Source organism: Drosophila bipectinata, chromosome XL, assembly GCF_030179905.1.
Source record: "Drosophila bipectinata strain 14024-0381.07 chromosome XL, DbipHiC1v2, whole genome shotgun sequence".
In the NCBI taxonomy this organism is placed as follows: Eukaryota; Metazoa; Arthropoda; class Insecta; order Diptera; family Drosophilidae; genus Drosophila; species Drosophila bipectinata.
The window spans coordinates 8,416,847-8,441,040 of record NC_091734.1 but is presented as its reverse complement, the minus strand read 5'-3'; the positions used below and the strand labels follow the sequence as shown (position 1 = coordinate 8,441,040).

The 24,194-nt window shown below is 48.9% G+C and overlaps 2 protein-coding genes across 3 annotated transcripts in view; both read right to left on the bottom strand.

Moving 5' to 3' along the window:
• Positions 1-15,263, bottom strand: part of LOC108121642 (uncharacterized) — a 37,407-nt gene extending 22,144 nt beyond the window's left edge. Inside the window, exons 1-2 of one of the 2 annotated variants that reach the window (XM_070278072.1) lie at positions 15,069-15,263; positions 14,575-14,655 (exon numbers count right to left, since the gene is read on the bottom strand). The gene's annotated coding sequence lies outside the window, so the exon portion shown is untranslated. Of the gene's footprint in view, positions 1-14,574; positions 14,656-15,068 lie in introns of those variants that run through there. The other variant, XM_070278074.1, reaches the window with a different exon arrangement.
• Positions 4,858-6,129, bottom strand: LOC108121733 (uncharacterized). Its single transcript, XM_017236019.3, has one exon. It carries the CDS (start codon positions 6,011-6,013, stop codon positions 4,973-4,975), a length of 1,041 nt encoding a protein of 346 aa, XP_017091508.2. The 5' UTR covers positions 6,014-6,129; the 3' UTR covers positions 4,858-4,972.
• Positions 15,264-24,194: the final 8,931 nt, after the last annotated feature.

The window sequence follows — 24,194 nt, the reverse complement described above, 5'->3', positions numbered from 1 at the left end:
CGACACAAATTTCATTTCAATACGCAGAACATTTAACAAATAAATAAACTCCCCACCGAGAGACCGAGGTATGGGACTGGGACTGGGGGCCTCAAAGACGATCACCGATGATTGAACGATGATTCGATCAAGGGACGACCCAGGAGGGGGGAGAGGGGCATGGAGAGGTGGAAACCCCTGAGACGGAACCGCCAAATGGCAACGTGAGTGATTGTCGCAAAAGCTCAAAGGCGACAACAGCTCTTCGAATTGTACTGATTTTTATTTATTTTTATGTTTGAACCGAAACGTTCACGGAATCCCAAATGAAATGCGACCGAAATGCTTTTTTTTTTTCGGGGAGTGAGTAGGGAGTGGAGGGACCTGCGGGGTACCCAATATCGGTTAGGGCCGCCAATTGGTGTGGGAAAAACGCTCCCGGGCCGCTAAAAAACGACAGGCGCGGCGATCTGACATTAGCATGTTCACCTCGTGACGATTTCAATCGAATTTTAATTGCCCCCGAATGTGGATCTGGGTTGGATCTGGGTTGGAGCTGTTGGTGGGAAGCATCCCACAGGAGCATCCAGATCTCCAACTCTCTCCAGACAACTTCATTCACGTAAACTGGGTCGATAACTGACCTACACAGGCATGCCCCACCATCCGATGTTCGATGTTCAATAGATTTTTGACATATTTTTGTGATCGACTCCGTGGGCGCATTGAACCCAATCCGGCCCATCTTTGACCATTATTCACACGCTCCGTGGGAGAAAAATGCTGGAGATCGAAGGATGGACAGGACCCGGGATCTGATGCCGAAAAAGAGCTAAACAAATCAATACGAAAACGATGCAAATGGCAAAAGGCATGTCAACAATGCCAGCGAGTAATTGGCAGTGGTCGGCTGATGACGCTCGCATTGAAGTTGATGATTGCGTCTGCGGGTCTCCTCCTGCACACCCTCCACTGACTCCTTTCACAGTGATTGCGATCGCTGGAACTTCGAGCTCCGAGTACCAGCTTTTAGCTACCAGCTCCTCGAGCTAAACATCTGGAGCAGGCAGTCGAACTGAGGAGCTCCACCCATCTTCAGCCTGCCGGTGCTGATCACTGATCTTTGCCGACTACATTGGGAGAAAAGTTTCAAGTCTTTAATCTTATGATGAGGTGATCCTTAAGATAACTTGAAGCCCTTTTTCTTTCAGTGCAACGGAGGCTTTGATCTGTCACCGCTCGCCAATCGAATCACGGCAGACGCGAGCGGCAGCAGATAAAATTATTGAAATTACATTGGCAAACGCCGTCGATCAGAGGGACAGGAATATAGTACACATCGTTGGTATATACTCCACCAGCTGCTCCTCCTGTTGCTGGAGAACACGATCACCGACACTTACAGGCACAATAATTATCGCTTTTAGTCCCAGTCCGGCCTGTCAATGCGATTCGAAAAATGTCGTCAGTGTCGCCCAGTGCCGGGCAAGTATAGCTCATCATATAGGAGCAGGGAGCAGGAGCATCTTGGGCCGATCTTGGCCAGCAGTGCACCCAGCGCATCAGACCCAGCGGTTGGATGGTCATGATCGGCACCGTGATTTCTCATTCGATCGGGAGTTTCGTGCTGCAGTGCCCGTTTTTAAAATGTAATCATCATTAAAATATTTATGGGTTATCTCTGGCTGGCTCTGGAGCTGGTCTCCGACTGGTCGGCTTGTAATGACCATACATAGCAATTGGTTCTCACGTTCGGGCCGGTGGCAGGAGGCCGGGGGCAGGAGGGGAGAGACAGAGACGCATTGCCAATTTGGCTTCATCATTCGAGGCTGCAGTCTGGTGCCGATGCTAAAGTTGTCATTGTCATTGTCATCGTCACTTGGCTGGGATTCAATTCGAGATCGAGATTCGGAGTGGCATCTTTCGGTTTTCAGCAAGAATGTGTCGATCCAAGTCGATCCTAACTGCCCATCAATGGAATTTCAGTTTCCCCCAGATGAGTTTTAAGCCTCTCCAGTGAGAGAATTCAAATAAGAAACCTTTTCGTTGATAGATCTCCCCATAGACATGGCGTGATGATCACCACTGCTCCTGTCTCGGGCTCACCCCTCTGGAGCAACAAAAAAAAAAAGGGAACTCTAAATTGGCCGTCTTGACTCGTCACTTTTTTTGCTGACGAGGAGGAGATCGGAGGAGGAGGTGGAGTAGCGCTCCGGCCGATGTTGTCGTTTATCAATTATGACAAATCTTTGCGCATGCGTGGCCAGCGGCGTCGTCAACGTAGCTATTTATAACCCGGTAGAGACCCTGCTTCTCTCTTCAACACATGTGGATGTACCATTCCGTGTTTCATTTTAATTTGTAATTATTTCCCCAGCGTTTTTGTTGTGGCTCTCGTATGATTTCAAACGACTTTCCGTGGCTTTCCTTTGCATGTCAGGCTGGCTGGCTGGTGGCTTTTTCGAACTTCATTTGCGCTTCGGTTCGGTGACAAATAAATTAAGGGGCGAACCTCATCCAGAGAACCTCAGAGAAGCCACCGAAAGAGGGTTCCCTTTTGGCTTTATCTATTCTTTAATTAATTATTTTGCTATACAAGCTAGATTTGAGCCATGATTGGAGGTTTAGAGTTCAGAGTCCACTGTACAGCACTTGGCACTCGTCTAGTTCACAGCCCACAGAAGCCAAATCCTTAGCTACTGTTCCTCGACCAAGTCCTGGACGCAGGACCACTCTCGTTATTAATTTGGCATGTGACAAATTGTTCTTCGCACTGGCCAGGAATAAGAGTAGCGGGGTAACCTAAGGGACGGCTGATTTAACAAAATTTCACCGCCAAGACACGTACAAAACGGCTTCGATCTGTGGAGAGACTTTCTGGCCAAGTCAGAGGGCCAGGGCCAGGGCATGGGCATGGGCATGGGATGGGATGGGATTCGGAGGAGCGTCAACAGACGACAAGTGGCACTTTGGCGCATTAAGAAAATCTGTACAAGTGTCACTTTGGCACACACAGCCTCCAAGACGCTCCTCCAAAGGAACAGAAGCAGCCTGTCAGCTGGCGGGGATCGGACGGAGGACTGGGAGGCTTGAAGGTGGTTAGGTGGGTAGGTAGGTAGAATTATAACGCCAACGTTCCACCAACAGGCAACAACGGGCCGAATGCAATTCCTCGACGCAGCAAGGATTATGCAGGGCTTGTTTAATCACTTTTCAGGATGGAGCGGAGCAGAGCGGGGCTGGAGCGGAGTATGAAGCTGGAGGATGGAATTCAAAATACAGATTGCTGGCCCCCGGGAGCCCTCGCCCGGAGGCCTCCTCGAATTTGTCCAGTCATCGGCATTATTTAATGAGTTGCCAACAGGTTGTCCAGGCGGAAAATCATCAGGCCTTGCGACTCCAATGTCAGATTCGGACTCGGAGGATACCGGAGGCGCAGATGCTGTTCAGGTTCAGGCTGAGGTTCGGGTTTGGGTTTGGGTTCGAGTGTGCGGATCTGGGGATCCGCAGATCTGGAAATGTGCCGAGTCAGCGCCGCAAACAGAAGCCAACAGCCAGTCCGTCAGTCAGTCAAGCGGCCTACGCCCGGACTCCTGCAAAGCTCCCTCGCTACCTTCCTTCCTATCCCCAGGTCCAGAGCCAACACCAGACCCATCTCGACATTTAGAGAAATTTTGCGCTGGAAGACCCTCTTCCTGGACCTAGCTTCTGGGGCTGGTTTCTCTCAGTGCATCGGGCGAATGCAACTTGTTGGTGGCTCTGCACTTGACTCGCCCTCTGCCGCCTTGCAGCCGCGTCGCTGGTCGGACTGTCAATCTGACAGACAAACTGTCGACCGTTTGAAGCGAACGCAGCTACTGTCTACAGCCACCGATTATGATTTGTTGGAGCTACCCTGGATAACCAGGGCATATAGGTTTCGGAGGCGTCTAGGTATCTACATATTATAGATATGGTTCGAGATCGAGATAGTCTCGAGGACCTAGAAGGACTGGCAGGCGAAAAGGATGAAGAGTTCGAACGAATCCGATGGTTGCTTCTTGAGATCGAGAAGCCCTCAAAGTGGCACTCCACTTGGATTCAGGGATTACACTTGTACTCTCGCACACACACACACACACATATGTATATACCATATTTAGGAAGATCTTTAGGTCTGGCGTTGGCATCCACAGCATTCAGCGAAGAATGTTTGGGATTTGTATCTTTCGGCCGCCGCCGCGCGAGCCTCGCATTCAAGCTCTCACCCCAACAACGATCGACGATCGGTGATCGCAGATACCAGATACAAGATACACACAAACAACAAACACACAGAACCACATGCTCCCCGATTCCCAGATCCAGAGATCCCCAGATCCCCAGATCCCGGATCCCCATATGGCCCCTTTCGGTTAATACTCATAATTGATTAAAAAGAAAATTTCCATGGCATTTATGCGTACCACGCCACTCATCCCACAACGTCGACTTGTTGACAGCCTCCGCTGGTGCTGTCCATGAAGTGGGCTACACTGTGAGGAAACCTTAAAGGGAATGAGCCTCTAGAATGGTTAGAACTCTCTGTCGTTTCCCGCAGTGTACTGTTTGGGGTTCTCTACCGCCTTTATGATACGTTTTCTGTTCTCTGGAAGTAGTTGTCGAAATGTTTTTATTTGCTATCGATTAATCGCTTGAATCCACAGTCACAGTCACAGTCACAGGCCCGAGGCCGAGTCCGGTGGCAGTTACCCGCTTGTTTCGCGACTTGGAAATGCTGCTGTGTAATTGTTTTGAAGTCCCTGCCTCGGAACGGATTGGTAGCAGACAGTTCGGACCGGCTACAGCCATGGCCCTGGGAGCTGTCATAGCGCCTGATTGATCGATTGTTTGCACACGTTTTTGTGAGCGCATTTATTGAGTATTTTATTAATTTTAACTGATCGATGAGCTGCTGCCTGTGTTGCTGCTACAATTGTTCTTCATCGTATGGTGTTTTGCTCTTTTAACCGACTTAGATCAAGCTCTCCAGGCTAAGCCAGGACCTTAGCATAACGTCGCTCTTTGGTAGCTCCAGTAGAATGTCGGACTGGGTACGCAACAGGCGCGGGGAGGAGCGCAAGGTAGCATCCGAGTTGGGCTCCAAGTCCGGCTCGCACTCGACATAGTCTGCCGAGGCTGCCGATACCGGCTCTAGGTCTAGGTCATGGTCAAAGTAGAGGTCCGGCTCCTCCTCATCTTCGAGCCACTGCTGCGGCTCCTCGCCGGTCTCCTCGTCAAGGATGATCCTGGCCCGCGGCCGCAGGGGTCGGTATGTTCTGGGCGGCTTCTTGACCTTGCGGCGGCATCCAATGGCCAGCTTGTTGGGACGCAACTGCGGCCGATGCCGCCACGGTAGTCGCCTGAGACGCTGGTAGTCCACCAGGGGCTTCTGCAGCTCCACGAAGAACCGGGCGCAGTGCCGCCCATCCATCCAGGATTGGTTCGCGCCCGGCAAGTTGCCCTCGGGCGGGTAGCGGCAGGGCCGCGGGTGCGCCGACAACGACTTGACCAAGGTGGAGGACACGTAGTAGCGTTGGTCATAGCCCACGGCACCCTCGCACTCTGGCGGCTCCATCAGCTCCTTCACCCGGGCGCAGATCAAGGGCAGGGCCTCCGTGAAGAGGCGGCGGTTCGGGGTGTACCGCAAAGGATTGAATAACTGGTTGGTGGCGCCCTTGGCCACCAAGAGGGGCGGCGGCCGGAAAATTTCCGGATACGGCTCCGACTTCAACTTCAGCATCAGGTCGATGGCGCTCTGACGAAAGTCCCAGCTGGTCTTACCGTCCGGCAGCCGCCACTCCCCGTAGGCACTCAAGTCCTGAAACTTTGACCGACGGTAGGCTCCGATCTCGGAGTCCGAATCCGTATCGGGGGATCGCAGCCAGTCGTAGGTCCAGCGCTGCATCGACTGCGACATCTCCTCGGCGGTCAGCAGGTCGTAGTCCTCCTGCTCCTCGACACGCCCTATGGGGCGCCGTGGGCGTATCTTCTTTCTATGCGGAGCGCGTCCCATTTTTTGAATATTTTTTGGGTGAAATTGGTGAAAATTATTATGAAAATAGCTCGATACTTGGCAGTGTTTTCCGTTGTGAGGAATGTGTTGGAGTGAGGTTGTCTGGTGGGGAAAGTTCTACCGACTTGACATGAAGGAAATGTCAAAGGTTACTAATTTCAGGAAAGTTTAGAAAAAATTATCGATAGATCGAAGCATCGATATTTCTGCAGCAGCTTTCATGAGAATTACTGGAGGTGGTACTGTACTATAGATAGGGAATACTACCTCCTGTTCCTGCCACCGATCGACACACATATATCACGCACATCCCTCCCACCCTTCTGGAGCGTTTCGTATAATTTTTATATGCAGTCATCAACAGCTCATATATATTTTTATTGCCAGCCGTTCAGATATGCATCTGAAGCACCAGAGACAACAACACAGGGAACAAACAAGTAAGATCGGGGCGGCAGATGAAGATGAAGATGCGCTTGAATTCGAATCCGAAAGATGATCATAATGACGATAATAATGATGAGAATGAGGACCGTGGACCATGGACTGAGGAACTGAGGCAACAGAGAACTGAGGATGCGGTGATGACTATTTCTGCGTACAGATTTCCAATAAAATTTTTTGTCTGAACTCTGAACACCGAGTCTCAGTATTTCATTTGGTGTGTGAGCGAGATTTACACGCTGATACAAGAAATAAACAAAAGCAACGATAAACCCAACGAGTCGGACGCGACTTTGGATCGGAGATACATACGTTATACCTCGCTTAGTCACTCTCTCTCTCTGGCACGGGCGACGACTGACTCTAAAGATTTATTTCTTTATTTTTTTGGCATCAGCCAGTAGCCCCCCAACCCATCCTGTTGGCCGTCTTTCTGTTCTTTTTTTTTTTTATTACCAGGAAATTTTTGTATTTAATACGTTTTTTCCGCGTTCGGGTGCGACACACACGGTTTTTGGGGGGTTAAGCTCTTAACCCACTAACCAAGAGGTTCTTGCTTAGTCCGAGCTATGGATATCTGGACACGAAATCTGGTCCATATGCCCAACTCGACACTAGCTCGGTAGCCGATTTTCAATGGAAGCCACACACAATCAATCGGTTCGCAGAAGTGACCAGCTTCCAGGGTCATGTAAACGGGGTTTCCAATTTCCAGCTTCCTATCCCGATCCTATCTGCAGCTATATGTCGCGGCCCCTAATCGATTTCTTGGTAGCATCTCCAAGAGGTGTACCCTGGAATCTAATCCCTGGTCGCATTGCCAAAGCCAACTGGACCTTGGCGCTTAGCTCAACTCCTAGTCTCGAATGCTCTCGGGGATTGCATTTAATTGCTATAATTTTTCAATTGCAACAATAGAGACAAGGTACAATGCAAACAATGGGACCGGGCACCGGGCGACTGACAAATGCGAATCGGAATACGAACGCATCCGAATTGGAATCCAAAACCGAAAACCAAAGGCAAACCCCCGGGTAATGGGTCTTCAGACGCAGGTGGGTCGGGAGAGTCGGTTGAGAGTCGGTTGAGATTTCCTGAAATCAAATCTAGCAAATCAGACCAAAACCAAACACCGAAAACCAAACTATACCGAACCGAACCAAAACTGATGTGTCTGTCTCAGCCAGAAACTAAAATTTTAAACGCTCTCCAGGGGGAGGTAAGTGGCGGTTACCAGAGGCAGGAGGGGGGGCAGGGGTGGGGGCAGGGTACTGGGGCGGACCAACAGGCGGCGGAGCGTGCCATCAATACGGCAAACGACGACAAACGCAAACTTAGAAACGTCTGAGTGATTCGACGACGATGGCATTGAACAGAAGGTAGCTGAGCCATCTATGCTCTGTACCACGCCCCACTGCCGCACCGCCCCACCACCTACCACCGCCTACCACCACCTCCGCCCACTTGGCGCCCACTTATCGCCCCCGCTAGCCCGCCCGCGTTAACGTCATGCTTTGCGATACAGATACACATGAGTATCTGATGGATACTGGGCGAAAATTAGTTTGGCTTTTGCCTTTTGGGAAGTTGTTAACTAACTTGACGATTTCTCTCAGTGTTCGGCCTTGCTCTGCTTTGCGACTCAGCTCTTCTGCTTTTGGCCAGGTCTCTGTCTCCGTCTCCGTTGGGCTGGCTGGCTGGGTGTACAATTACCTTAACGCATCGACAATTATACGAATGGTTGGACGGCGCTTCGGCTTCGGCTTCCACCTTCCACCTCCACCTCCACCTGGGTGGGGGCCCCAGGGTGGAGCTGTTTTTTGGACCAGCCCATCCATCGCCATCAGGGCATCAGCCAGCCCATCAGGTGCGATATGCGATACGCAAGCGACGCGTCGACGGTTGAGACAATTGCGCCACAAAACGGTTGCGACTGGATGCCCCAGAAGATTGCCTTCTGCCTCGGAATGGGTCTGGCCCAAGGTGAAGGAGGAGGTGTAGGTCGAAGAACCTCTACCCCCCGAACAGAAGTACGCCCTAAAAAACAACAGACTTACAGGAACTATACAAAAAGGGCAAATCGAAGACGTGTCTTCTAAGCTAGAAGCTTTTCTACCCAAACCCATGTCTTGAAATTAACCCTCTTTTGTTTAATTATTGATATTGTTGTTGTTCGAAAACCAAGCAACCCACCACTATGAAGAGATGCGGCTTCCCAAAAAAAAAAACTGATTGGGGTAAGGAATTCAGAGCCCAATAAAGAGTGGGCGTGGCACTGCCAGCGGCATTTCATCAAAACCCCCACACACATATCCACAAGTATTGAAGGCTTTCAAGGCAGAGGAGGAGGAGCAGCAAGGATGCAGGCTCTCCTTACTTTTTAATTGGCAAAATTAATGCAATGCAATGAAATGAAGCCAGTCGTGCTGATACGCTCTGGGATACTATATGCTATCCAAATATCCATATCCATATCCATATTCATATTCAGAGACAGTGACTGAAACTCGGAGGAGGTGGGGGGGAGTGGAAGTGGGAACCCCGGGGCACGGATTGGGGATGTTTCTTTTTCTTCCAAAAAGGGGGACGGATGGGCTGACATGCCAACGGCACTTTTCTGTATTTGTATTTTGTATTTGTTTTTGTTTTTGTATTTGTGTGTTTGTGTTATTGTTTTTGTAATTCTTAGAAATTCAATTTTCAACTTAAAAGCCCCACCACACTCGCCGTCCCGCTCCCGACAAGTGATTAAGTGAAAAGCAACAACAAGAACCACATTATGCAAAAAAACAAGCCAACTGCAAAAAAGACCGGTCCTCTGGAAGACCGACTAATAGAATGCTCTTTAAAATAACTATTTTTGATAGGAAACTCTATAGAGGATCTTGTGGATATTGGTTGGGAATCCTTCGAAGTTTGATATCCTTTTTCTTCCAACTCTTTCCAGGTAGTCATCATACCCCTTGTGAGGGCAAAAAGCAGGCGAACAGACTGAAATGTTGTTGGCGGCGTCGCGGTTTTGATCCACTCGCATAATGAAGATCATGACGATCTGGGACGACGCTTTGGCATTGGCATTGCCCCTCCAACCAACCAACCATCCGTCCATCCGTCCGTCTGGCAGTCAGTCTCTCAGTCAGTCATTCAGTCAGTCATTCAAGCAAGTCAGTCACACATATTGAAATAATTATTATCTGCATTTCGAGATCGGCACAGCGACTCCAGAGCATCGACAACAGAGTCGAAGTTTTGGTATTTGGCCCCACAACGGAGTCACAGTCGCAGTCGCAGTCACAGTCACAGTTGGAGCAAATTGAAGGCCATAAAAAATCAACGCATATTGCAGACTGTCACTCCAAAAATATTGTAGGGCCTATGGGCATGGCTCATTAGCAGGGCATGGCCCTACCCCCCCAAAAAAAAGAAAGAAAGGAAGATTCCCCGCAAGGAAGTGATAATCCTTTGACAAAGCCAGAGACCTGGTGAAGATTTCGCACGCGGTTCGAACAAGAAAATCTGCGAAAAAATAAAAAAAAAATTATACAGAGAGCGACAACCCCTTCTGGGCCCGCTTGGCGAATTCCCCAAAGAACCCCAGACCGCGCCGAATGACAACAATCAGCCACCGACCGACTCCTCCGCCCCGTGGCATCCTTGTAATGCGACGTGTTTGCCTCAATTCGAGCATATGAAAACGGTTTATTTTGCTCGATTAAGTTGCCTTTTGAAATGCGATTCAAGGCGGCACTCACAAAAAAAAAAATAACCCAAAAGCAGGCAGGTTATCCCAGGAAGCTGGAAAAGCGCGACAGGAAGCAATAAAAATCAGGCAATCAGGCCGAAGGAAGTGGCAAAACGGATAGGATATTGAAAACCAATTTTTTCCCCAGCCCAGCCAGCCAGGAAGTTCAATGACAATGAAGGCTGAATCGGATGAATGAAAAATGGAAAAATGGCAATCCGGTGGGCTTAAATTGGCCAGGTTTTCCTCTCAACATCTATATTAGAGACCTTCTACCACCGACCTTGACAGAGTCGGCCATTGTCTATAGAGATTAGATAACCATCCAAATAGATCTCGCTGTCTTTCTCCTTTCGAGGCAATAAAGTCCTAGGGCAGTTACTAGCGTTACGGCCATAAAACTTTCACCGATAGCCCCGATAAACATCAATGGGGTGCCCCCGTAGCGGCCACCTCTCAATGGGCGAGGTAACAGGTAGCTGGTGTATGGCTTTACGATCGCCATAAAAATCCAAAAAAAGGTTGCCGAAAAGGTTTCAATTGCACTACTGAGTACCATCGATCGAGGGAGAGGGTTAGCCGGCACTATCCTATCAGATCCGATCCATAGACAGTAGCATAGGCGCCGTAAACTCGAGGCACTCGGTTTCGTCATAAATTCGAAACTTTTTACGATTCTCAGATATTTTACGACTTTATTAAAAATGTCATGGTAAATATGGCAACTGGGAATGGGTTTGGTAATGTCTTTGAAAAATAATGCGTACTCCAACTTGACCTCCGGATTGGGGAAAAAGATTCTCTCTGTTCAGATTCGCAACTAAATCATAATGTAGACGCCCTTACCTGGTGCCTGGGTATGGATATTTTTGCATTGCGTACAACCGCCCACACAAGGATCAAGTCCCGTGCTTCGACTGGAGTCCCAAGACATCGGCCCCAAATGAAACCAAAAAAAAAAAAAAAGGGAGAACAGGCCACAGGCAACAAAAAGGCGACGATGACGCCCCTCTAGGGACAATATTTATAACTTTTGCGGCGCGTCTCAATTCATTTGTCGCTATATACGAGTGTGGGCACTGAAAGAAAGTGGTTTGAGTTCTTCTAAAGCTACTATAGTCTCTATGGATATTGAAATTGATTAGTTTTTCTTGCAGTGTCTGCGACTTGGGGACTGCTTCTTCTTGCGCCGATTTTGCCAGAGTGTCTGCCACCTACGTAAGCGTATAATTCGTTTAGCGTCAAAAGGCAGCCACGGCAACAACAGAAACACAAACTTAATCAGTCACTTTAACACCCAGCAGCCGCCACTTACACACCACCATGGGCTACACCATCATGGGTACACCGATGAGAGCGGGGACCAGGATGGCAGCTAAGGAGACTGCGTCTGTCATGGTCGATATTGCGTTGACACCAAATTTGCATTAAAATGCAATTGTGAGAGCAGATCTCGCTCCCGCCCGTCTCGCATTTTGAATCGGATCTATACTGGTACACTGCTACACTGTGCGAAATATCAGTGATTGTGATGGTATCCCAAGCACCATCCAAGTCCTCTGGCAGTGTACAACTTTTTTCAGTGCCTTCCGCCGGGTCTGTGGTAATGCATCTTTAGTGTCTATTGAGCAGGACATTAGTCACGTGGCATGCCGTGGGCAGAGACTCCCGCAGGGGGCTAGAAGCTGGGGGCTGGGGAGCTGGAAGGGGGAGTACGACAGACACAACGCCGCGAAATATCAATTAAATTGCAGAAAATAGAAAGTGAATTCTTTTAACAGTCAGTTGTGCTTTGATCTCGCCTGGTTTACGATCTTCGGGAAATCGCGTCCATAAGTACCATATACCATATAGCATATAACATATAGTACCATATAGCATCGTATATACAACTCTCAGATAGGATGGTCGGCCCGGACACTGTGACTGACTTGCGACACCAATTAAAAATAGTTTTGACACATCACGGAGCCCAGCACCGGCGACTCTGGCGATAAATTAATTGCAAGACACCAGAGAGAAGGGAAGAAAGAGGAAAGTGGAGGGGGGGTGGAGGCCAGAGAAAGCCCCGAGGGCAAATAAAATCCGATCCCCAATAGATATCCGATAGTAGTGCTTATAGTACCTTATAGCATCGTCTTACGCGTGGGGTTTACGTCTAGAGGTGTTTGTACGTGGGTGTCTCTCTCGAAGTACTCCTATTTCTCCTTTGTTTCCATTTAATTATTTATTTATTTCCAGTTCCAAGCAAAGCTACAGAATCGCATTCTTACAGAGAGAGAAAATACTAATCGAATTCCAAGTAATGGAATTATTTCAAGAAGGTATTTCCAAGAAGATATAGTAGTAGATACCCTTTCAAGAAAAGTAATAGTAGTAGTGGATCATTTCTGTATGTGTCTTTTGAGCCCTTTCTAGGGTGATAGTCTGCCAACCGGGGGCAGTTTGCCTTTCTTCCCCCTTGCCCCCCTTGCTCCCCTTGCCGATGATGATCTCCAGCAGCAGCAGCAGCAGCAGCCTCTTGAGGATTTCTTCTGGAGTGTTTGCGGGCCTGTTGTTGGCAGACAACTCAGCCACTAGGCTTGAAATTTCAAGCTAAGCACCGGCTCAAGTCGGAAAAAGCTCGTGCTTCCTCTTCTGCAAAGGGGGGACTCTCCCCCACCACCCCCCTCCCTCCCCTCAAAAAGTAACAACCTGCCGCTGGCTACCTCTACCGCTTTCAATTATTCACACATCATCAATGGACTCTGGACAAATATTCAAAGAAAAGTATAGTATGGTACTGGCCACATTTCTTTGTCTCGACCTTCTGAGGAGGGGGTGGGGGGAGCCAGGACGGTGGCCTCCGTATCCCCCCTCCCCCACCCCAGCTGGGAACGTGTCTGCATATTGTTTCGTTCATGTCAAGTTATTGACCCGCGCCGGGCATTTTGAAATGTTTATGCGTTTTCATGACTGAGATGTGCAATTGATAATCCCCAAGCTGGAAATTATGAATATGCAGCGCTTCCCAGGGACCTGACTGCCAGGACCCAGGCCCTGGGAGCCAAAAAACAGAAACCAAGCGAGAGGACGGAGGATGCCTCCCGCTGGCTGGCTGGGGATATCAGGTCGGTAGCCATCGCTAGACACGTCTACGTTTATGCGGAAGAGTGCAAATGGTTCCCAGTAATTATGACCTGGGAGACTGTAAGCCCAGGGAGGCCTTTGATGGAAATAGAAAAGCCCTGGCCAGGAGCAGCGCATAAACCTTAGAGTTGGGGTACCAAAAAAAAACAGTCCCCACCAACTGCTTCTTATCGGCGACAAGCGATCAATACAGCAGCAATCAATATGGTCAATAAAGTTCAGAGCCCAGGGCTCTTGGCCAGAAGAGGAGCATAGGAGGAGGAGGCGGAGGAGCAGGAGCAGGAGCATGCCGAGACCCCGGAGAGAAGCTGCGATGGGTTAACAAACAAGGCGACGTGATGTACACGCTGAAACCCAAGAAGCCCAAATCGCACCGAGTGTGCATATGGAAATGGCCCAAACGGTGGCTGCCCAGGGGGGGGGCAAAGAGTCTGCCAGCTTGGACAGAGGCAGGGGGGCATGCGGGATACTGGGACATTGCGCGTCCCGTCACCGACTCTTGTTGTCACTGTTGTTGTCGCTTGATCGCAAATTTGCCATGGCAGGCTTGACAACTTGCAGCCAGGCTGCCAAAGGGCACTGCAAGAAAAAGTGATAGTCAGCTGCTACCTCTTTCAAAAAATGAATCCCCAATGAAGAAAGCATTTCTCTCAGTGCACAAAAATGCCAACAGAACCAGCAGAGCAAGGTAGCAGCAGCAGCAGCAGGCGGAGGAGCAGCCGCCACCTTAAAATAATGTTACAAAACTTTTTTTGGCATGTAGCTGAGTACGGCCCTGTAACCAATTCGAAGCAACGCCATGATCCTCGGACCTCGGATCCTCGTTGCCACGTAGCCCCAGCCAATCCGAAACCCCATATCGCCTACCTCCTCCTGCCCCAACCTCGGAATACCCATTCCCGGCGGCAACAACAAATTGGAGATCACGGTTTTCATGTAGTACATGCAAATTCATTGCTACTGTTGCTCCCCTGCGATCGCAGCTGCCCAGGAAAGAGGCTGCTGCTGGATCTGCCCGGCCACCAGCTACCGGGCTATCGTTTCCATAACCATAAAGCTGCAAGCTGGGCTCCTGGGCAAAGAAGAGTAGAGTCGGTCGGTAGCTGCAGCAGCCGGAAGAGCAGCGAGTTAAATAAACAATCCGAAACAACATCGAGTTGAGGATCGAGGACCCAGCCTCGCTCGAGTCATTCACAAAGGAAGTTCCTACTGCCTACTGATTTCAAGACTTGTTCAATGCACTTACCTTTTCGAAAGTGGATGGATTTGGTTGGCAAGTCGACGTTATAGGTCCTCAATGTCCTTTCTTCTAAGGCTCCTCAATGATCTGAAAGCATAAATGTATTTTTTTGAAGATTAGACATTGAAGGTCTTGATGGGTAATGGTTATGATTTTGGTCCTTCGAGCCCAGACCTCCCCTAAAGCTGATGTACCCTTTCGAAGGGCTTGCAGATGAAACTGTTTGATCGGCCTGTCCCACTATCGAGGGAGGACCACTCTCCAGGAAATCGTAGACGCCGCAACAGAATCTACTCCCCGTCCTCCTCCGCCCTGCCAGCGGAGCACGTGGCGACTGACAGAGGACAACGCGCTGGCGCAGATCTTGTTCCAGGACCTGAATTAAATCAGAGAGGATACACGAAATGCCAGACTGGAGGGTGTAGTTGGCGGCGCCACCGTACACCCAGAGCTGGTACTTCTAACACGGTTCCCGGTTCGACTCCCCTGCACGATATTACCACCCATCCGAGCCGATCGAACACTTGGATCTCCGAAGAATCGATTCGGGGAATTCGGCTCGAGGAGATCGGATTTCAGTGGCGCGTCTATCAGGCACCTAGACGGATGGCACCCAGACTCGGGCGGGGTGTCCGATTCACAATTCGCGAATTCTAGCAAAGCGAGGCACTTGAAGTAGCTTGGTTCCGATCTGGCAGTCAACTGGGGAGCTCTGGCTATTCCACACCGAGAGTGATTTTGATAACGGAGGGGATTGGCGATTGCTGACTATCGATTGAGAGTTGGGGAACCAGGGCCTCATTACTCTGATTGGAACTGGAGCTAGATCGATGGACAACCGTTAAATCAAATAGTTGGAAGCCCCACCAGGTCGCCTTTGATTTGCATGCGGCGGGTCATAAATCGCCGTTTGTTGTTTACACTCTCCGGAAACGCAACCCGAGAAATTTGTAACAAAACTGCCACAAAACCGAAACAACAAAAGACCTGGTCCAAAATACAAAAAAAAAAACAAAAACAGAAAGAACTGAGACTACAATTCAAACATTTCCTGTGGCCCGATCCGGTCGCGGGTCTCAAAAGTCTCAGGTAGCGCTCTCAAGAGATTGGCCTTAAAAATTATTTATATTTTTTGTTAGAAAATCAAACAATTAACCTCGAACTTGCTGGTTTGTCGCTGCTGCTGGCCCGGCCCTTACAACATGTTTGAGACATAAAAATTTCCAATTAATTTTTTCTCCGGCCAGTGTTTTTGTTTTTAGTGGCGGACTGGTTAAATGGAGTGGCGTAGCAACTTCCATGGAACGGCCGAAATGAAAAAAAATTGTCACAGCCGCCGTTTACAAATAATTTTTGTGGCTGCTTTTTTTTTGGCTCTTTGGGGGTTTCAATGGAAACGAAACACATAAAACAACATGGCCAACAAGACCGACTAACTGAATGCCATAAAAAATAAAAAAAAAATATACTGAACCGAAGCCACTCGAACGGGAGCAATTAAAAGTTGTGCTCTCCGATTGACCCTTTCCTTCGACCCAAGAGATGAATAATTTCCTCCTTAGAAGGATGTCAGGAACTAAGCCAAGACAGGCCTCTAACACCAACACCACCACCCACCAAAACCACATATCCAGTGGTCGCCATGTGTGGCGCTGACAAAAGTTCATTAGCAACGCATCAGTGGGTTAAGGAGTCCAGTCCACATGCCCATGATTGCTGGGCGCCTGCTGGCCTTTATTGCCAATAAATATTGGATCATAAATTCGTAATTAATATCAAAGCCTCCACCCAGAGTGGGTGGATGGCGAACCTTCCAAGACCTCAGCACGTCGCGAAGAATTTCTACGAAAGTCTAGACTCTGGTTTTAATGCCCGTGTCGGTGGACACAAATGTGTAAATGTAATTTAAGGAAATATTTTAATTGTTTTCGGTCCTAAGGACGAGCACACACTCGTCGTCGTCGTGGGGCATTTCATTGTCGTTGTCATTTTCATTTTCATTTTCAGCACCTGCCAGGATGCTCCCATACTCGCATATGGCAATGGCCCTGACTTGGCAATGGCCATGATAAGATTTTATCGCTTGGAAATTTTTCAATTTTCAAATGAAACGACTATGGATATGGAAATGAAGATTTAACCAAAAAAAAAAAAAAAGACACTCTCCTCCCATGGCATCAGCCTCCTCCCCCCCTTTCTGAAGACAGATGATGTGACTCTTATTAAGGCTAACAACCCGCAACAAAACGGGCATGTCGAAGCCCTCGAATCTTGAAAAGTTCCTGCCACCGCCGCCCGCCCTGCCACTGGCTCTTGGTTTGGTTGTAAAAAGGACATGTTCCACTTGAAAATAACAATTTCATTCAATTTTTGATCATTTGCTACCAGAAATGGCAAATCAAAAAGCCATAAAAACCGACAAACGACCCAAACCCACCAAAACCAGGCCAACAAAAAAAAAAAAAAAAAAGAAACCAAAACCCAAAAACCGAAAAACGGACAAGGACAAGGACAAGGCGGCGGACGAGTGTCCTGTTTTGTCCTTTAGTCCTTTAGTCCTGCCGTGTGCCGTGTGCCGAGTGCTTCTTGAGCGGTTTTTGGGGGCGGGTTTTACAATTTGACTTTTTACACCCTGCCGAATGGTTCCATTGGTTTTTATAGAATTTTTTAAAATTTTAATAATAACTAAGGGTTTCAGATTAGGTTTTTCAGATTTTTTTAAGAGTTTTCCTATAACTTTTGTATTTTTAGAGAAAGGGCATCCAGAGTGTCCTTAAAAAAAACCAACTCTTCAAGTTTCTTACAATTTTTTTTGTTGGAAGTGGATGGGGCAGGGTGGCCGGGTCGTCGCTCGTTTGGTTTTAAAATTGAAACGATACACACACCCATCGACCCAACCACCCACAGCTGGTCCACTTGCATGTGATTGAGTTTCCCTCGCTCCGATTTTCCGCTTTTCTTTTTTTCTTTTTTGTGTGGGTGATGGCCAGGCAAATCCTGCACGCAAAATTTATGTTGCATAAAATTTTTCAATGAATTTTATACCAGGAATTTGACTTGGTTTCCTTTCCTTGAGACTGGAGGACGCTGCACGTGGCATATGGAGCGTAAAGCAGTTGGATTTAGTCCACCCCCCCCCCCCCCCAAAGGATTGGCCAGATATGCGTGTATGTCCTTGAAGTCACCACCGAAACGAAGGGGGGGTTAAAAAACCGATTGAAAAGTTTGAGAAAAATATTGAACTTCTAGGAGCAACATCAGGCTGAGAACCGAAAGATAAATCAGGTGTATCCACGAGATAAATCAAAATTGGTTGCAGCAGAAGATTGAGGACCACCTGAGAGACCTGAAGAGGGGGCTAGGTAGCACCGATCCCGTAACTCAAAACACAAACACTAGTCGGATCGATATCAAATCGATTTGTTTGAGAATCTTCACTAATTTGTTTTGTGGTCAGGTCCCCGATCATGCACAGGTAAGGATGCTCATTAGAAAGAAGAAATGGTCTCGGGGGCTGGGAAAGTGAAAGTACCCAAGGAAGGCAGGAGAGAGGCCATCAATAAGACCGGACAGGAGTCGAAACAAAGGTCAGAGGAGGGCCTAGAGTCACGGCCTAGAGAGGATGCAGCAGCACATTTTTTTGAGTTATTAGAGGCGATTTGTCAGCATCGGACATGGCCTATCTCTGATCCCAGGAGCGTCTGATCGAATTCTGTGAAGTTGTGCCCCGAGACGTGATCCATGCTACCCCCAACCCCCACCCCCACCCCGACCACAATAAATCTTCTCCCCCATGGCCCGATCTGTGAGGTGAACCGTTTGTCATTCGAAATGCGATTAAGGTCTTAGAATCGGTCTCGGCCATAGACTCATAAAGCGGGCCATAAAGCGATCGCGAACAAGCAATTAGCATGGTAATGGCCGTAAATCAATCAGGAATCTGCAATCTTGTCGATTGGTTGTTTTCGGCAAGGTCAGATCAGTCAGATCTCGATTACCATTTCGGAATGGGGTCTTGGAAAAATATTAAAGAGAATCTCCAAGCTAGAGTATCTTTAAGTTGGGGAGTTTGTTTCTTCAGTCTTTTATTTTTGCAAAAGTCACTATATGGTGCTATATGTCTTTTATCGCAAAAGATCTTTCTTTAATCGGCCATGTACCCATCGATAATGATGATTACCCGCATTCGTTGATCCTCCCTCCTCTGATCCCTCTGATCCAGCGCTTTCTCCTGCCGCTTACTCATTTTATTGCCCAGCCAAATAAACAAATTACTTGTTTGATTTCTTTTGAACGAGCCCCGAATATTTACCGCAGCCTCAATAAATTCTGCAGCGCTGCAATGAAACGCCCGGGCGGACAGATGGACAGGGACCGGCATCGTTTATTGAAACGTTGCGGCTTCTTGGGTCTTGTTTAGACAACAATTTTCATTGTTGACTTTACTTGTTATGTTAATGAGAGAGCCGACGTTTGTCTCGGAAAAGTGGGCGTGGGGCCTGGGGGCAGGGCTAGGGGCAGGGGCATGGAGGCCATATCTTCAGATACCAGATACAAAATGCGCCTGACGCGTGGCCTGTTGGGCCTGTTGACATTCTGTTCAACTATTGACACGCGAGTCTGGCTCCGAAAACGGAGCTCCATAAAATGTCATAAATAAGGGCACAAGATCTACTCGGTACTCCCTCCATTCCTAAGAGGGGGGGGTGATTATGGGGGAGTAGCGACCCTTTGCCAATTAGCCAAACTGGCAATAACTGCCGGCAATATCAAGATATTCAATGAGTTTATGACGACGGCCAGAGTGAAACAACAAAGCATAATTATCAAGAAGGCCTGTGGATCGCGGATCGCGGATCGCGGATCGGGGACTTATCTCCGATTTGGTGATCGTAACAGTTTTGACAAATCACACACACCACCAAGAGAACCACCAGAACCACCAGGAACACACGCTGCCGGCGAAAAAAAAAAGGTGACTGCCTCAGAAAAATAAAAAAAAGGTAGTCCGGGGCGAGGAGGAGGTATCGCTGGGCGGCTGGCTTTGAGCTTTATTTTGATTTCAATCTAAAACACACAAATCGTTCATTCTTCTCCAGGCCAGCGTTGCTTCGAGAAGAGGAGGGGGTGGTGGGGAGGAGCGGCTCCTCTGAATGACATTTTTACGATGCTGACGCGCGTTCCTCACCGCGGATGGAGATGTGATTTGCATGCTTAAGCAGCCTTGGACTTGGAACCAGCTATCTCTGGTTATGGTTCCTTTCAGGAGCGCAGTCGCAAAGTCAAAGGAGTGGCCAAGATCTCTATTCTTTTGGTGGAAAATTTGGAAAACCTTTGGAATGCCTCTCCACACTCCCCCCCTCGCTAATGACTGACTCCGATTCGCGATCCGATCCGATTCGATCCGAGAGGAGCAGATCCCACGTAGCAACCGCGGGCGCTGACAATTGATTTGTCATCACAATTGGACGTGGCCAGGGATCTCGGCCGAGGGATTATTCATAGTCGAATCAATCATTGCGATGAGTCCGATGGATCCACCGCCCTCCCCCCCTTCCACCAGCTAGGGCAAATCCAATCGGTCGGCCCAAAAGCAAATAAGAGAGTCCGTCCCACCGATCGTGTCACGTACGTGGAATTGGGTTGCCTCGCTCTAAGTTTTTTTTTTTTCTCCAGCTTGGTGCCGGCAAAGCCGTTTACTGGAACAAATTTCGTTAATTTTTATTGTGATTTCCTAGAACCGAACGACAGTCAAAGGCTTTGGCCTGGTAAATCACGAAAAAGTGTCGGCGGACACGCGCCTCTAAAACCCAAAAGCTCTCCACGAGCGCTCCAATCGAATCGAAATGCAAATTATGCAACGCCGCTCAAATGAGCTCTGAAGTCGGAGTTTTGGAGTCTCTGGACCGGACCGGAGAGGTTGGAGATGCCTCTCCGCCACTCCTGGCCATGCACTTAACTTTTAACGATGCCGGATTTGTGCATTCAGGCGCTACAAATTGTTTATTGTGGGGGCCAGAGAGTCTCCTCACCAGCGACGACAGTCCACCATTCAGCCTTTCCATCACCAAATCGAATTCGTTGTGGTCAGTCTTCAAGAGTCTTTTATCTTTGCCCGAGTTTGGGTTTTTTTTTTTTTGTATGGTTCTGGATGGTCTTCTGAAGGACAAACTGGGATAACCCATAACCCTTTTGGCACTCGGCACGGAAGTGGAAGTCCTGACCAGCAGACAGGCAGTCGCCGTTGTCCCCCAGAATCCCATTCAATTAGTCGAAATTGAGTTATCGGCTAATAGGGCAGTGGCCCGGCGGACACGTTGCCATCATTAATAATACTCAGTCAACCCCACCCGCCTGCCTCAGTGCATCGGCCCGGCTGGGGAGTCCCACTCCGGCGTGCCGATCGCCGTGAATCGGACAGATCAATTACTCCCTGGTTGGTTGGTTGGATGGTTGGCTACTTGCCCGATCTGTCCCCGGCATGATCTCCTCGCAAGCGTGATTTCTTGGTTCGATTAAGTGGTGGATGCACCGGAAGAATTTATGCCTCGAAAGTGACTCCATTATAGATTATGATTCCCCCCGAATCTACCCCTCCCCTTCCTGATTCTGAGTCTGATTCGTAATTTACTTCCATGAGTTGTAGTGTCGTCCTAATTGAGTAATCGGACAATCAATCACACTTCTTTCTCCCCGTGTGTGTGCCAACCAAGGAGCCAACAGTTTGGTGTTGGCCGCCGGGCCTCATGTGTTTTTTCATTTCGGGGGATAAATCACGCAAGGCCAAAGACGTATCGGATCGGATGGGGATCGGACGAGGTTGAGATGGAGGTGGAGATGGAGGTGGAGGCATCACGCCAGCACAGCAACAATCTATCACCTGTCAGCACCTGTCATTCAAGCGTCGCAGCCGCGATTGGTAGCCGACAGTCTTCCCTACTGGAAGTCGGAAGTTCGGGATGCTGCAGAGCTCCAGGCAGGCAGGATTGTCATTAATCATGCGATTAGTTAAGTGGGTGTTCGCGATGGCTAAAAATCAGTTCCGAGCCGTTTAATGTGACGTCTGAACGCATGATTGCATTTTCAATTTGACAGCAACAGATAGAGCAACAGCAACAGTGTCAGCGGAAGTATCTGAATCTGGTGGGCTGTCAAAATAATCACACGTACAATTAGCATGACGACATGCCAGGTCTGGGTAGAGCTGGACCCTTGCCAGGTAATGCAATTGATTGGCTGGCTGGGTATGGGGGTGCTGGGGAGGAATACAAATATGATTTAGAATCTACAAGAGAGAGAGAGAGGCCAACACAGATGACCTCCATTAATCGGAGGCCTCAAAGCCCGCCTGTCGAAATCCCACAACAGACACTCGCTCGGTGGCTGGTGTGCCCATCAATTTTGCGCATCATCATCGGCATAAGCAGGCAAGACCACCAGCCAAGCTGCAGCAACACCTACAACGACACCTCCCTAGACCACGGAGGTAGCAGTAAGCCAGTCTGGCAGGCAAGAGAGACACTGGGAGAAACCACTGTCCACTATCATGACCAGGATTTCACCAAACTGTCCTATGATTCTAGTCTTCTCCCGTATTCCTTCCAGTGCATCTTAGCTCCAAAAGCCAGCCACTTGAGCAAGTATCAAGTGTGTAATTAATGTTTTATTAATACAAGCGACAAGCGATCGCTGCCTGGGACTTCTTGGGATTTCTTGGGCCCTCCGCTGCGAGTCAGCAGGGATCTCCACACCTAGGCGCTCCTTGCGCCTTCTGCTGGCCAGCCAAGATGAACAGCAGTCGAAGTGCAATCGATGCGGAATGGTTAGGTCTGGAGGGCTGGGAGCTGAGGGCTGAGTGGTGAGGCGCGCGAGCCAGCCGGCCAAAGATTCATATGCACAATGCCATAAAATATGTGCTCCGGCGGCGCAGAGTCGCCGATTCGGACTCCTCTCCTTTGCATGCCAGTCTGTCCTGCCAGTCCTGGGCTGCCTCCTGGGATAGCGGCTTCGGCTTCGGTTTCCTGCGCTTAAATGAATTACCAGATTAATGGACAGCATAAATCACATTATCGCTTCGCTCGTGGAGCAACTTGGCTGTGTGGCTGTGTGGCTGCGCGGTCGCGTTTAGAAGCTGCTCATCATCGGACCGGATCGGGCGTCCTTTGTGGGCGGCCCACTGTCTCCAGGTCTCCATCGGTCGGTCCACTTGTGCCCGCGGACGGTTAATGATGCTGCCAAGTGCGTTGGGAGCTGCGAGAATTTATTGAACCATTGCCTAAAAGTCCATTCAGCCGACACCACAGACCACAAAAGCTATGTCCAGCAGTGAGAAAAATCGGATACTCTACCACTAAGGTGGCCTCAAGAGATGGGAAACCGATTTCTTTCGGTGCATCCAAGTGCCTCCTGAAGCATGATTCACTCAATAAAAAATAAATGCCAGAGCGCCCAAGGATCCACGGTCTGTGGATGTGGATGTGGCTGTGGATGTGGCTGTGTGATCGGTACAAAGACAAATCACACCTTCTGCATTTGTTGAACAAAATAAATCTCGTAATGAGTTACGATAAGACGACGATTTCGACAGCTAAACAAATCACCTGCAATTGATCTTGTGTATGCAAATCGCAGTGCCCAGTGCCAAGAGGAATGCCTGCGATTTGGAATACTGGAGCACCAGAACCGGCACCTTGGAACGGGTTTTTTTTGGGGAACCTCAGGGTATATGTATGTGCAGTGTTCAGTGTTCAGAGTGCTGGTTGCTGGTTGCTGGTGTGGACAATCAACAACACAAACATGACATTTATTGACTGCTTGGCTGGAAAGTATAAATTACAAATGAGTGGCCCAGGATGGGGGCCCTGATCGGATCGGTTAGAAGACTCGAAGCTGAATCGATGGTGTCACACAGCAGGACACTGTGGCCCGAGTGCACGCGTCGAACGCATAACTCACTTTCGCCTCAACAATTCATCTATAGTATAGAGGTTCCAGATTTACTGGCTAAGGAACAGGGGGACCAACCACGGCGAGCTGGGATGAGCTGGGATTACCTGGCAGCAGCCTAGTCTGTGCGTGCCGTTTCCCGGTAGGGCGAATATATATTGCGATAATGATCATGACAGCCTATATAGTTGCTCGAACGCTGCCCAATGACATTTGTCTCGTCTGTGGACCTCTCGCTGTGCTCTTTATGCCTCGGCTCTGAGCAAAATCAAAACCAGTGGCTAAATTGCAATAATAAGCCACCTTTATAAATCGCCTGGCCACTATTTGTCTATTGCCCAGACGAGGAGAAAGGGTTCTGTAGTGGGTGGGGATTCATTGGGCCTGGACTGGGGTATATCTCGATCTGATAGGTATGGCCTGAGGCTGGAGGCTCCTGGAGGTACCTGACCTGGAGGGTTTTGGAAGTACAAATTATTAATCAATAAGCCTTTATTACTGACCTTTAATATTTTAAAAAATTCCCCAATAATAGAACCTTTCACCCTCACCTTTCCTGAACCGCTCCTGTCTGACTAGCTGGAAGACAAGCCAGGCTCGAACTATAAATTTTTGACATTTGCAAAAAATGGGCATTCATTGTGACCCCTATTGTGCTGCCGCGCCACCGAGCACCAAGC